This window comes from Leiobunum rupestre, chromosome 4 (assembly GCF_980474605.1).
Source record: "Leiobunum rupestre chromosome 4, qqLeiRupe1.1.hap1, whole genome shotgun sequence".
Classification (NCBI taxonomy): domain Eukaryota; kingdom Metazoa; phylum Arthropoda; class Arachnida; order Opiliones; family Sclerosomatidae; genus Leiobunum; species Leiobunum rupestre.
Genome location: NC_143387.1, coordinates 54,371,871 through 54,386,638, shown reverse-complemented (window position 1 = coordinate 54,386,638; position 14,768 = coordinate 54,371,871). Strand labels below are relative to the sequence as shown.

Below are 14,768 nucleotides of genomic sequence, written 5' to 3'. Positions count from 1 at the left end.
TAATTTCTTATTCAAACGCTGATTTCTAATCATAGACTATTTAATATGGCCTGGACTAAGCAATCACTTAATTGTCTGTTTATTTTCAGTTCCCAGCCTAGTGGCCTGCCATCTATTTGTGACCCTTACAAATTATCTACATTTAGTTCGCCATCTATTTGTTATCCTTAAAAATAAATATCATTTTATTCGCCATCTATTTGTTATTGTTAAAAATAGTTTAAAGTTAAATAATTATAAATAACTATTTTTGTTAGAATTATTTATAGCACAAATTAATTATTTAAGTCTTTTTTATTATATACAAATTATTTAAACAAATTTTGTTCGTAAAACAACCTCTTGACGTTTAAATATTACTTAACCTCTTTTAATATTGAAGAATTAACATGCAATAACGGTGCTACTATTTTCAATTTGCCATTTATTTAATCCAAATAAATCGTTGTAATACAAAAATTAACAAAAACAATAAAAACCATTACAATACACAAAATCAATCTGTAGTATGTTGTAACAATTAATGGTTTAATTTTGTCTATATAAAGACATTTTGAAATAAAGAAATCCTCATTTGTTGGTTTTGATTATTTGTATAACAAGCTAAAAAACCTAAGAAGGTTAAAGGCAGAGCCTTTTCTGATGAAGAAACCAATATTCTGGTATCAAAGATGGAGGAACGACACTTTTCAGAACTTAGACAATATAAAGGTGTATTACATATCTTAATTAAGAAACCTCTGGTTAATAAAGGCATGCTGGGAGGAATTTAGAAAGATCTCTCGTTACCTCTACAAATTGTTTCTTACATATTTTATCAAGGTGCTCTGAACACCCAGCAGCACAAATTATGGATCGAAATAACCGACGCAGTCAACGGCATTGGCTCTCAAGATAGGAATCAATCTGACATCCGCAAGAAGTGGAATACTTTAAAAACTAGTGTCTGGGCTAAAGCCGCATCAATCAATGCGAAAATCAAACAAACTGGCGGAGGATCGGCATTTGATTTGCCAGAACTTACTCCGTTGGAAGAGAGGGTAAAAGATCTAATTGCAGAGGTGTCATATGCCACAATACCAGGTGGTATCGACGCAGCTTCTGGAAGTACAGAGTAAACATTCATATTTGTAACGTGCTTTCTCAAAAATATTACCGCGTATTACATTCCAAATATTAAAGCCACTATAGTTCAATTTAAATACAATGGTAAAAGCTGAATAAAATGGTTAACTGAATAATTGAAAATGAGGAAAAGATAAAAAACCATTGCACGACATACAAATTAAATACATCCCAAACATTAACATGCAAAAATAAGCAAAGTCAAAATATATAAATACAGGCACCACATGCGAATATGTGTAAAGCACTAATAATTACAAATTTAAATGTTTTTTAAGGAATGCTCCAGAGACCTTCCAGTTTGTGGGTGAAATAGCCCTGTAATCGATAAATAATTACCAATAAATTGAATTATTCTTATTAACCTTAGCTATTATACATTTCTAGCGATGGCCAATCAACTAAAGAAACTGGCAGCGATAACAACCCTTTTCAGAGGCTATTTAATGCTGTGGCACGACATCACAAGTGGAATTTCCATTTCCAGTAAGATTGCTATCAATTTCGACTTGTTGTTCATAGTAATACAAAGGTTGTTATAGGTTTCGATGATGGTCACCAGGGTGAAAGCGTTCAAAGCTCTACACATAGCTTCCAAGAGCAGGACGAAGCCAGTACCACCACAATTGTAGCTGTTCCGAGTGCTCGGCCAGAAGTGGTATCAAAACATCTGCAAGTAAAATTTATAACATGAGTATGAAAAATATTTGCAAAAAAGGGCAATACCTGGTGGGGAGATGGTTTTATAATATCCACTACGAGACTGATTTGAGAACGCTTTCCTCAAATCAGTTTCTGGCTGCTTGGCCGTTATCAGTCGTAGGCAGGGAAACTTCCACTTGAAGCTCAACCCTATTCTTCTTATAGTTCCGTCTTCAAGGAAACGTTCTCTCCCGTTTAAGGAGAGAATTGGTGATGCCCTGGACGGTTTTTCATCGGAGGAAAAAAAGCTTGCAGTTGAAATTGTGGAGTTGAAGGAAACTCAGCAAGAAACAAGGGACACTTTGATTCGAGTAGCTGATACCTCGGAGAGGAATGCTTCAGCTCTTGAAGTAGTGGCCGACAGTTGCAAAACGTTCGCTGATACCCTTTAAAGGCTGGTGGCTTGTGAAGAGCGAAAGACGGAAGCAATAAGCCAGCTGTTGCTAGCAGTCACTGCTGGTCAATTGCATCCACCTGTTATGGTAGATTAGTCGTTAAATTAATTTTTCTGGTTATGATGCCCGAGAATTTAGGCCCGAACCCAATTTCAGTTGGTGGTGGGATACCTCGTAAAAAAATGTGCCATTATTTCTACCTCCAGGGTGGTGTGGAAATGAAATAACTCACATGCGTTTTTATTCATAAAAGTATTAAATAAAATTTGACGATACCTTTAGTGTGCGATACAGAGGTCTACAAGCTGTTGTCTTTTCTATAAATTTCATTTTCTTCTAAGCCTAACGCTGTAACGCAGCTAGAGCGGTGACAGCAGCAACAGCTCCGGGAAGCGCCATAGTGAAAAATGATAACAAAATGGCGGAGCAATCGCCGGAAGTCAAAATGTTACGTAACACTCATGACGTAACCATAGCCAATAGAAAAGCAAAGGAAAGAGAATTCCCGCCAAACATTTCAGCCAACCGGAGCTTCTTAAGCAAGAGGGCGGTTCCCCTCTTGCCTAGGGGGTCATGCAGAATATGGCTAATGGACTTTTCTACCTATTCGTGTAATTTAACTTAAAGGGAATATAACCTGCAAACAATCTTTATGGAAAACCCCTTCATTTTTTAAAATTACCCTGTACAGTGGCGCCAAACATTTCTAAAGCCAAAGGCAATAGCGGCCAAAGCTGCAAACTTTGGTGTTCCACACCAAATACCTGAGGTTATATTCCTATATTGCGATTACACTAGCGCTATTATCATCTGGTATAAATTTTGTACTATAATTATTATTTAAAATATATATTAAATCATTTATTTGATTTCCATTATTTAATAAAAAAAAAGGTAAATCATTGTTTGAAAGCTGGTTAAAACCAAATACTTTTAAAATAGTATAGTTTTTAATAAAAACTTTACGATTTGGTATTATTTTTTAGAAAAAAATAAAAATATAGTTTTTTTCAAAAAGAAACATTGTGCTTAATTTAATCTATGCACTGATATTAAAGTTTGTACAGTCGAACGGAACTTACAGAATAAGTTCCAACTAAATTAAACCAGTACCTGGTGAAGTTTCAATTCTTAACCTTTTATTAAGTAATTAAATTCAGCATTTGAAAGAGGTGGAGGTTACATTTGAGAGCAATCGGGTACAGGGTAGGCGGCGTAAGAGGCCACCAAGCACATGTTTCCAGCATTGCGCGCAATTCGGATGAATCCCCTCTCACCCCAATTTGGTCCCCAACTAGAAACGACCGAAAAACATCATCAATAGCACATTTCCGTTTACGAATCTTCGAAAGACTCGGAAGCAAACCTATTTTTGATTTTCCAGTAGTCCTGGCCGTTCTCGGTACCAGTTCCCACCAAAAGGACAGCGTGGTTCACTTTTTGGTTACACGTTGATGAACGGAAAATTCCGTTCCTGTGAAAGATTTTAAACTCAGTTACCGAATTCGTGAAATCGAGACGAGTTGACAGTGGCGGCACCAAGATGTTTTAGGGAATGGATGCCAAGTAAATGGTGTCCTGACTATGATTTCAAATGTCACTGTAGGAAATGGTTTGTCTGGCTAACCCCCTGGCCCTCAAGAGGTCGGAGTGTGCAATAACTGGTGGCTTTACCGGGGAGTCGGGGTCCGGCTCTTGTAACCCGTAAGGGCGGTGGCGCACTGGGAGATGTTAGCTCCGTCCAAAGGGTCCTATCTCCAACTTCCGACTTCGGTCAGGTGTGGGCTGGATACTGGGCTTCGGCCCAGGCTAATGGAGAGGGGCCGGGCAAACTGGCCGCCTCGGCGGTTTGAGTAGCCTGCTGTGGGGCTGCGGGCCTCCGTATGAGGGCACGGCGGACCCATCTCCCGACCTTTTGGGCTCCCACCGGGATCTCCGGTGCCAGCTATGCGGGCTGCTGTGTGCCCGCCGTTCCCCTTTAGGAGCTCTTTCCAATGGGCTTGGCTCCCTGCCTTTGTAGGTGGGGTGTCGGCCGGCGTTGCTAGAGCATCCGTTCTCTATCCCACTGCTGTGTGCGAAGTGGCGGGCTGGTCGTCCCATTGTTGCACCTACTGCTGGGTTGAGCGGCTTGCGTCGAGGTTGCGACCATCAGTAGTGGGGTTCTGCTACCCATGCTGGTTTTGTCACCTGTCCGGGCTTGTGGACGCTGGCGTAGGGCATTCTGATGATAGGCCTCCGGTGGTGTGGTTCTTTTCTTACCGGTACACCGGGCTATAAATTCTGACAACATGGCTAACCCCCTAGCGACGCCACTGCGAATCAAAATGTGCATACTTATAATTACGGAGCTTTGAATCCACTTGCAGTGCGATAGCCAGTGGTCCACTAGCACTTAGCGCGTTGGCCAGTGCAGTTTCATCACCCTCCGGTCCAACTTCGGTCCTATCAGTGATTGGCATTAGCAGGTTTTTACCAGTTGAGCACGATGTTTGCTAAAAGTATTTAAAGTTACCCTTTTTTCTTGTATATATAAAAGCAACTTTTTTAGGCCACCGAGAGCGCCCCAGTACTTTCTGATCTTTTTACTAGAGGTAACTATACGTTATTGGGGGGGGGGGGTGCGAATGGGAGGATGATGGTTTTAACCTCACAACTATTTATAATGGACTACGTTGATCTCAGAAACAAGCCATGCACGTGGCCGTTATGTCCCCGAATATTCAGATTTAGCAGGGACTGAAGAAATTTTCTACAGAATGAAATTAGAAGTTCGTAGTAAAGAATCTTCCCCAGGATTATAAAACATGAAATTTACTATTGTCTAGACCTACGAAATAGGGGTAAATAAAAACCAAACCTTTCCTTTGTAGGGATAGTCCGATAGAAGTGGAACTCCTCCCTTGTCCCTGACCATGTTCATGGCCGAGGCTGGCCATCCGCCACCGCACCCTTTACTGTCTAAACGATTTAAAACGATCAATTACGTTCCAAAACGGTTAAAAAAGAGTCAAATGAAACGGGCAGTTACCGTATTTTGTTGTGACGGGCGTGCTAGCGCAATCCAAAATATATTGCATACTCAAATCCTGAATAGCTTTGTCGCAAGTGTAGAACTGGCCTTCGAGAGCGGCGGCTGTGGCGAAAGCCCAGCAGGAACCGCAACCGCCTTGGGCCTTGACGCTTGTGACGCGACTGGTACCTTTAGTCCAGTCGATGTCGGTTATTGCGCGAGCGGAAGGTGCTTTGGAGAAATCGGTTCGATTCCTGCCGTCGTAGAAAGCGGGTGGCATGGCGCCAAGCATCGTTTGTTTAAACTCTTCGAATGGCTAAATAGTAAGCGATCGACATTAAATTATACATTGCAGTTTTAGATATTTGAATATAGGTGACCCATTTTAATAGAAATTGGATGAGATTTTGTCCGTCCAATTACTTAGGACAACTTTCGAGGACCGCGTGAGTAGACCCTTAAGAACAGAGACGCCCACCTTATCCGCGTGTTCGTGGTTGACGGCCATCTGGTATGATTCCAAGCCGATGTCGAACCTAGCATTGTGCTCCATCACGACTTGCACGTGGTTCTCAAAGTGCTCTCGTCTTTTCTGCTCCTCTTCCGCCGTGTTGTAGTCCTTTCCATGATCTTGCTGTAGTAATTGTCAATCACGATTGGTTAAAGCTTCTTCTACAAAGCCTTCTTCGAAGTTACAAATTATCACAAAACGAAATGACCTCGATTTCGTTACCTTAAATTTTACCCAATGGTCGTCTAATTTGGAGTCCAACGCCATAACGACTTGCAAAGTCGCAATGACGAAAATAACGGCGACCTCAAAACTCTTCATGTTTCAGACCTACTTGAGTAAATTCTCAATGTTGCTTTTATTGCTGTTATTAGAGATCGAGTGTGCTAAATCTGAGATTAGCGTGGATTATTTATACCAAATGTTGATTACAGGATGACATTTAAAGACGTCATCTTTCGACAATTAATTGATCTGGACGTGTCTCGTGTCAGATGGTCTTGTCCAATTATTCAAATAGCCTGTCATTATATGGTGTTAAAAATGTGATTAATTCAGATTTCAATGTACTCTGGAAATAATTTCAAAGGGTGTACGTAGCATTGAAATACGAAATTAATGATGTTTGAAAATGTATCGTATTAAAAACACCTGGATAAGAAATTGTTTACAAAATTCAATTCCTAAAACCACGTTGCAGGAGTGGTTTTCGAAATTCGTAAATAGGAAATAAAAGGCGAAACGCGATGACTTTGAAGTAAATGGTTCTACCACTACAAAAACCCTTTTCCAATATATTTCGCTAAAGCCGTAGCTCAACCAATAGATTTCTCACTTCGAAGTTCACGTTGGTGAATCATTTCACATATCCACCTCCATCCGCATGGTAACGCTGATCTGAATACGTTATCTTTTGAGACGGTTGTAACCCCATTAGTGGCGAATTTTAAAAAACCAAAAGTATTACAAGGTGGCGCCCACATTTTATGAAGTAGAATATTGAAATGATCTAACAGCCGGAAAAAAATATTAATTGTTTCGTTTTATAAATGAGTTGAGCTTTTGTTTGTAGTTTTGACATCAAACATGGCTGAAGCGGATGTTGCTTTTTTGACATAAATCAGTAAGTATTTTTCAAGTGCACTTAAAATTTGCGTCATCTAGAATAAATAATTGCATTAAAATTTAACATTCAAGGCCTTAGCTCCAAATGTTTGTTCTCCTGAAAGTCAATCGTGAATTGGTCTATTGCCTTTAACATATATATTGCTAGGCTTTTTAATACCAAGGTGAACTGCATCCCTTATTGGCATGAGAAGTAAACTAACAAGGAGACGACCCGAGGTGATAATCACCAATTTTGTTCAAAGTCGGGTATAATGTACACCTCCATGTAACTTGAAAAACCTGCAAGGGAAAAGTTGCGACGGGCTTTCGTTTTGCCATGGCAACCGAAAACGTTTTTGACAACATGATTTGGGATTTTTCCATTGAAAATAACATGGGAATCTGAAGTATTTTAAGGGTCCCCCAATTGACCAAATTGCATTTAAACTTGATTAAATTAAATTTTTAAAATCAATTTAATTTTTTTTAACGGTTTTGAAATTTTAGAAATTTTTTATTTTTTAAAAGGTTTAAAATCCTTCAGATTCCCATGTTATTTTCAATGGAAAAATCCCAAATCATGTTGTCAAAGACGTTATCGGTTGCCATGGCGAAACGAAAGCCCGTCGCAACTTTTCCATTGAAGGTTTTCTAAGGTACATGGAGGTGTACACTATACCCGAGTTTGAACAAAATTGGTGATTATCACCTCGGGTCGTCTCCTTGTAAGTCCATGTGGAGTGGACCATTTTCTTCAATAACTGAATGAATTTGATTGAACAAGTGCCCATTCTGTTGCTACTCCTACTCCGATATTCCTCAATATTTTTTAATAAATTTTTCTCAATATACTTCAGATATTTCTCAATATTCTTCAGATATTTCTCAATATTCTTCAGATATTTCTCAATATACTTCAGATATTTCTCAATATTCTTCAGATATTTCTCAATATACTTCAGATATTTGTCAATATACTTCAAATATTTCGATATTTGTCAATATTTCTGATAGATGGCAATATTATTTCTCGGGATTTCTAATACTTATTTGGATTGAAATTTATTCACATTTCTTAAATTTCGTGTATTTTTTTATTTCTAGATTTTCAGGAATAATTATTTCGATTAGTCGCTACTTGTACACCAGATTTCTTAAATGGCTAGCTCCTCGCCCATTTTAGAATAAGCGTTGGAAGAACTGGTATATAGGTTTGTAGACTTATACTCATCGCACGCAGATTTTCCGTACGCTTCATCCCTACGTCGTATCTAGTTTAACCTCTCTATTACATGTATATCGTTCTTTTCGAAGTGTTTGACAAAAACCGAATTGGAAAAATTAACATAATGCCAGTCAGATATTTACCTTAGATTCCCCCACATATCAACGTGTTGGATGGTGACCTAAAAAGTAGTGCTGTCCAAGATGATGGTGAACCTGATCGAGCTCCATCTATACAGCAAGATACAAAGTCAGAAACACTCTCCACAAAGCCGGAGTTACACTATAGACTTTACCTTGACGTCTAATACCAAACCCGACTGCCTGTACTTTGATTTTGAAGCAGGGGCGTTGGAAAGTTCTAAAAGTTGGAGGGGGCAAAGTGACGCGAAAAGGGGTCTGGAGAGTGGTTTTGAATTTTTAATGGAGTGTAGCTTCTACGAATGCATGTTTACTTTTTACTACTATGTAAATTGGCGGGAAAAGACTGAAATCTAAACACAGTTGAGGTTCTATAAGCTTTAGATGCTTTTAAAATGAGAATTTGAGCCTTTTGAAGATTTCAAATGACCGAAAAGTTGGAGGTGGTAATAACATTAGTTGCCCCTCCCAGAAAAATTCGCCCTCCTGCATTAGGATCAGCAGAAATAAAAAATTCGGCGGCGAAATAAATTTGAAAATCTTAACTGTACCCTCGTACACCATAAAGGACAAAACCAAAGGCTCATATTATAGCAAAAAAACGCAAAAAGGATTCTAGGTCATATTTTGACAGTCCCTTTTTTGTTTAACGGGAAATATGTTCAATAAGAGTGTGACAAATAATATTCGTTCTTGAAGCGTCAAATGGACGCGTGAATTAACGACATCCCGAGGAAAACGTGAAACACCTGAACTATTTCGTACCATCGCTCAAATCGGAACGTCATTGTTCCATCAGAAAATACGCCACAGCGCCTTTCGAGCTGAAATTTATGATCCCCGATTGACGAAAACCTTATAGGGAACATTAATCACGACCTATTTCTCTGTCAAAACGATGCGACCATTAGAAATGGTATTTAGTAGAGTTGTTAATTTTACGGAAAAATTAAATACGGAAAATTTAATGGAAAATTTAATAGAAAATTTTCCGCAACATCAATAATTTCTGATCAATTACTTTCAAAGGGTTTTTAAAGCTAGGCTAATACCCAAGGCACAACCTTAGGCCCAAGTCATCGAGCGAATTTTAATGCTTTTAAGGAGGTGGCCGGGTTCCAATGCGAAGTCTAGAGGTTTAGTTTACTTTTGGATACGACAAAATGAGGCGAAAATGCCGCGAAATTTAAATTTGTGAACAATATTAGGCTAATTATGAAATTAAAACTTTCTTTTTCTTTTTTTCGGAAAAATACGGAAAATTTTCCGGAAAAAGGCCTCTGTAATTTTCACCGAAATATTTTCCGACTTAATTACAACTCTAGTTTTTAACACTAAAACGACAATGACATTTGGATTAAAATTACTAATTATTCTAATTTCCCTTCACGAAAAAATTATAGATATTAATTATGCATAAATAGTTGGTGTTAGAAAAAAACAATTGTAAAACGCGTGTGTGGAAGCCGTATCATTTCTCAAAACGGGGTGAATCTGGAGACGGGCTGACAGAACGACGAGGGATATTAATAACGAAAAGGTGAAAAGTAGAAGTTTTTGGGTGCGTATAAAAGAGTCGATCGCGGTGTGCTAATTCCAATTCGCATCCTGATACGATCGTAAGTACTCGGCCAAGAATAGCTTTCTTTTATTTGAATAGAATTTATTTAGCTAGGATTTACTTCAAAGGGTTAAGAGTGTAAAGCGGCGAGTTCAAACTCGACTACAAAGTTATAAATCTGAGAACCTCTTCAGAGGGATATAAGTGCGAGTGAACCGCCGATTTTCCGCAACTATATCCCGAAATTCAGACTCAAAAATCTAAATACAGAATCGGTTCTTTGTACGACCGTGAGTTGGGGAAAACGAGAAAGTGGCGTCGAAATATCTGCCCTTGAAAATGTAATATTCGTCGTAAGTAAGAAAGGCGATATGGCGAAGATTTACGGATGGCTAAAAGATTGCTCAGATCCTTCCATTAGGCTCCCTCGACTCAAGAAGGTCGTCGTCAAATGAGTTCGTTTTTAATTAGCGGAGAAATTTCCAAGGCAGCTGTTACTTAATGTCAAAAATGAAATATACAGTTTCGAGGTACGCTTAGAAATGATAAAAAGAAATTGGAAACTCGCGCATGCCGTAAAGAACTCTGACTCCAAATTTACAATCGGTGTATACTTGAAACCCGGAGGAGCGTTGTTTAAGGAACTTTCACTGCTTTGTCTTCGACGCGATAGCTCGGTTACAAATTTAATAAGGACTTTCGAAAGTCTTTGCCGGGGCTTACTTGACAAAGCTAGACTTAGAATTTTAAAAATAGAACAATTCGAGCCTCACAATTAAAACTACAAACGCTGAAAAATAAAGGAAACTTTCAACGCGAAGGAATTTTCGCCCTTATTACCATTTCCAAGTTTGAAGAGCTTAAATTGCGGAATAAATTCAATTCCGGTTCTTTTAAGATACATTAAATAGCAGGGTTTTTTTTTAATAAATTTATCGCGTTTTCAAAAGGAAAAATCTAATTGACAAAATTCCGAGTTTAATCGCGCTATTAATTTATTACAAAAAGCCACGATTAGAAAAATGAAAGCAACCTAAAAAGTAGAACTTTATAATTGGTGGTGCCATTAATTCACACTTAAGCCGACTTAAGCCTCTTTAAGTTAAAATGTGGTAACTTTAAAATCCACTAGTTAATTATAACTATCTCGAAAAGTAAATGATAAACAGCGTAGATTTTCGAGTCAATTCCAATTTAAAAAAGTGAATCAGCTTTCATTTCGGTAAATTTAAAGAAACACGATTAAAAAGCTACCACTAAACGTCATCCCAGAATATACAATATATCTATTATCCGCGCAATTCAATATTGAAATGATATGGACGACTTAAAAACTTAACTTTTAAAATGAAAATGAACTGGGATATGTTAGGTTAAACCATACAATTCTGAATAGGCGAAACTATAAAGTCTGGGGGGGGGGGGGTGAAAAGATGGTAGTCACGTGACTTTGTGGAGAACTGCAGTGCCATCTATCCTAAGAAATACGAACTATTATTCATTTTATTTTGCTAATGGTGGTTTAAATTTTGATCAATTCATCTAAATTACAGAATTATAATTATTATTTAAACCATTTTGTAAAAGAAAGGTGTAAGTTAATTAGTTGTCTGCAATATTTAGTATATTTGGAAAGAATAATTTTTTCTTTACCGTCGCACGGCCAACTAGAACATGAGTTACCGAATCGAAGTTGGCTGTGAAATGGTAGTCACGTGATTTTGTTTTCCCATTTTAACAAGTTGGTTAAGACCAAATTTACTTTATAGTTTCGCCTATTCCCATTCAACTGAGAATGTCTAGGTCAGGCGAATAGCAATAGCGGTACATTTTGAAATACTATCAAGTGTTTTACAATTAATATAATGTTAAGGTCACACTTTAGATGCACGGTTGGAGCCTTATTTTGCTGTCCGCGGCCCTCGGCGTCTGCCTGGCTGAAGACCCTAGTTTGCACCACCACTGGGCTACTTTCAAGGTAAACACGATACAATAACGACTGTAAGACAAATCTAAAACTTTTTACTGGGAAAACGGACAGAAAGCCTTCAAAAAGCAGTATGAAAGCGAAGCTCACGAGAGTGCTAAGAGACAGACCTGGGAGAAGAAAGTCAAGGCCGTCCTGGAGCATAATTTGGCTGCCGACATGGGCGTCCACAGTTACACCAAGGCCGTGAATGAGTACACCGACTGGGTAAGCGAGCTCCGGTCCTCCATCGGTGACCCCTAATGAGCCAGCCCTTTCTCGTATAGACCCAAGAAGAGATCGAACAGAAGCTGTGCGGCTTGAGAGTTCCCGCTAATGTCAACGAAACCTTCAACCCTCTTCCAGACAACCTGAAGATCAGCAAACGCGCTAATCCACCAGCCGCCCACGACTGGAGGAACTTCAACGCCGTCACTTCCGTTAAGAACCAAGTAGGTCTTCCTACGATGACGCTAGTAGTTGAAAGACGATATACAAAGGCTTAATGAATACAGGGAACATGCGGATCTTGCTGGACTTTCTCCGTTGCTGGAGCCATCGAAGGCGCCTACGCTAAGGCCACCGGAAAGCTGGTCGAATTAAGTCAACAGCAGTTGTTGGATTGCTCCGCGAGTTACGGCACCACAGGTCAGGAATAGATCAATTAGTGGTTAACTTAGAGTCGGAATAACGTGAGAAATTTACAATAGGATGCAATGGTGGATGGCCCGTTGACGCCATGAAGTACGTCATTGATAAAGGAATTGAACAGCAAAGCTGCTACCAGTACGAAAATGCCGTAAGTTTCAGTCCTAAAGCGCGTTTATGTTTCTATTGGTCGGTCGCCATTATACGAGAGTCTATTTTAGCAAAAACAATGCCGTTTCAACCAAAACTGCGTCGTCACCAAGATCAGCAATTTTTACAATAGCCCCAAGGGTGATGAAAATACTTTGAAAGAGTACTTGTACACTTACGGACCCATCTCCATCACCGTACACGTCAACAACAACTTCTCCGCCTACTCGTGAGTACTTAGTTGACCCCGCGTTAAAGCGCGTATAGGCTACAAATTAAAAGATACCATTTCTAGCAAGGGCATCTTCAACGACAACAACTGCAACCAGTACGTGAACCACGCTATCCTCCTGGTCGGTTACGGAACCGAGAACGGCCAAGACTTCTGGATCGTAAAGAACAGTTGGGGCAGCGGATGGGGTGAGAAGGGATACATCAGGATTATCAGGAACCGCAACATGTGCCAGATTGCCAACTACGCTACCTTCGCCATGATCTAAATTCCTTTTAAGGACGCCCTATTTAAAAATGTTAACGGATTGCAATTTGTTAAAATCCAAATAAAGTAATTAACTAACGTTACCACTTTGTACAATTTTATATCATTTTTCGAATGAATTAAGCGCTTTTAAAAGATCTATTAAACCAACAGTCACCAAATAAGAAACGTAAACTTAAAATGTCTTACGTACGCAGTAAGGAATTCGCAATCTATATAGCTAGTGAACAGGGAGCTCAGCTTCCTGTCAAGGGCAGCGAAATCCTCCTTCGCCTTCGAACGAATATTGAAAAAGTCATTATGGGGTTTGGGGCCAAACGATCAACTCATTATAACAATTAAGACGCTAGAGCAACTATCAAAGTCATTACAAACAAGCTTAACGAAGACGTATTATATTCGAACCGTGCAAGGGCTCTCAACGATGAAGGCGTGGTGAAAGGATCCTCCAGCGAAACCCGTGTCTCCCCTCCCTCTCCTATGAATATTGAATAAGTGGAGATACTCCCTACAAAAATTCCTAGGCCAAATCGGTTTGCTCTCTTTTTGGGGGCTTTCGCGCCAAAGCGAGTCTTAATCGAATCAGTCTGCCGTGTAATTAGAATACGCCACTTTTCGAGAGAGAAAAAAATAATAAAAATTGATCCTCCTTTCTTATTCTCTATCAGGCGCGAATTAAGACCCCTAATTTTATTTATTCGGCTAATTTGAATAGGATTATAATGGATATATGAGCCCTATGACTAACTACTACTAAGAAACAAGATGTTAACGTTGTATCGTGTAAATTCCACCCACTTTTTAAAATAAAATTAACGATAATAGTGATTGATTTTGAGTCGCGCTGTTCAATAATATAATTATACCCTAGATGGCGCCGTATCTAATTGGAAAACTTTATAACCTCTATGATTGATAGGTGGAATTTTACCATTGAACTTGATTTCGAACGTGCGCAATCATAAGCAATTTTTGGAATGTAGTAGGAAACTAAACCAACAGATGGCGCCACCCCTCATATCGACCACGATTGGAAGTACGCCTTCTGGGTACTCTTTCGAAAGAGCGTGACGAGATCAATATAACGGTTAATTGCAATATAAACTCAATCCATCGTGTTTGCCGGAACTAACAAAATAACGCGATTCAACATCGCCGACGTCAAGTAGTTAAGAGAAAACATAAATACGCTGTCCTTATAGATTTAACACAACGTTAAGCCCTCGATACGAGACGCAACAATAAAATTAAGTCGAGCGAATTTCGGGGCCTTCAATCAATAAAGAACCAGCTCGAGAACGAAAGATAGAAAGAAACAAGCCGTTCAAAAGCAATTTATGGTACGGTGCTTAAGCTTTGCTTATGTTAATTTAAAGATCTGGCAAATCAAAAGGTTTCAGATTTGCGGTTGCGCTCGATTTCTTTCGTTTATGTCGTGTTGTTTTGTGGGAACAATTTAAAGGTCACTTATGAAATGTTTAGAGTGTAATTTTCATTGGATGTCATACGTTCAGTAGTTTCGCCTTTCGACGATGGATAGCACCACGGTAAATGGGTATTTTTAATTAAATTTTAAGATTAGCTTCAAGCGCTTTACTTTACATGACGTATTTATCTATTGGCCATATTTTCCAGATAAAATAATATTGGAAGATGGCTACATTAAGTCCAACTAGAAATCCTTGAACCATCGCTATGTAAACAGATAATTTTAAGACAATACTTGTTA

General features: G+C 38.9%; 2 protein-coding genes and 1 long non-coding RNA gene across 3 annotated transcripts; 1 reads left to right on the top strand and 2 right to left on the bottom strand.

Annotated features, from left to right (window-relative positions):
• Positions 1-507: 507 nt before the first annotated feature.
• LOC149948310 (uncharacterized) lies at positions 508-1,841 on the bottom strand. Its single transcript, XR_016480625.1, has 4 exons — positions 1,505-1,841; positions 1,384-1,443; positions 790-1,101; positions 508-724 (listed from the first exon to the last, which is right to left on the bottom strand). It is a non-coding gene; the product is annotated as an uncharacterized LOC149948310 (long non-coding RNA).
• A 1,498-nt stretch (positions 1,842-3,339) lies between these two features.
• LOC149948309 (cathepsin L-like proteinase) lies at positions 3,340-6,148 on the bottom strand. The gene is made up of 7 exons (XM_090173297.1): positions 5,966-6,148; positions 5,711-5,866; positions 5,251-5,548; positions 5,080-5,180; positions 4,557-4,714; positions 3,589-3,696; positions 3,340-3,516 (listed from the first exon to the last, which is right to left on the bottom strand). Exons 1-7 carry the CDS (start codon positions 6,062-6,064, stop codon positions 3,402-3,404), a joined length of 1,035 nt encoding a protein of 344 aa, XP_090029423.1. The 5' UTR covers positions 6,065-6,148; the 3' UTR covers positions 3,340-3,401.
• A 2,950-nt stretch (positions 6,149-9,098) lies between these two features.
• On the top strand, positions 9,099-13,122 carry LOC149948308 (cathepsin S-like). Its single transcript, XM_090173296.1, has 8 exons — positions 9,099-9,131; positions 11,662-11,754; positions 11,818-11,970; positions 12,030-12,194; positions 12,258-12,390; positions 12,453-12,541; positions 12,612-12,769; positions 12,836-13,122. Exons 1-8 carry the CDS (start codon positions 9,114-9,116, stop codon positions 13,038-13,040), a joined length of 1,014 nt encoding a protein of 337 aa, XP_090029422.1. The 5' UTR covers positions 9,099-9,113; the 3' UTR covers positions 13,041-13,122.
• The last annotated feature ends 1,646 nt before the right edge of the window (positions 13,123-14,768 follow it).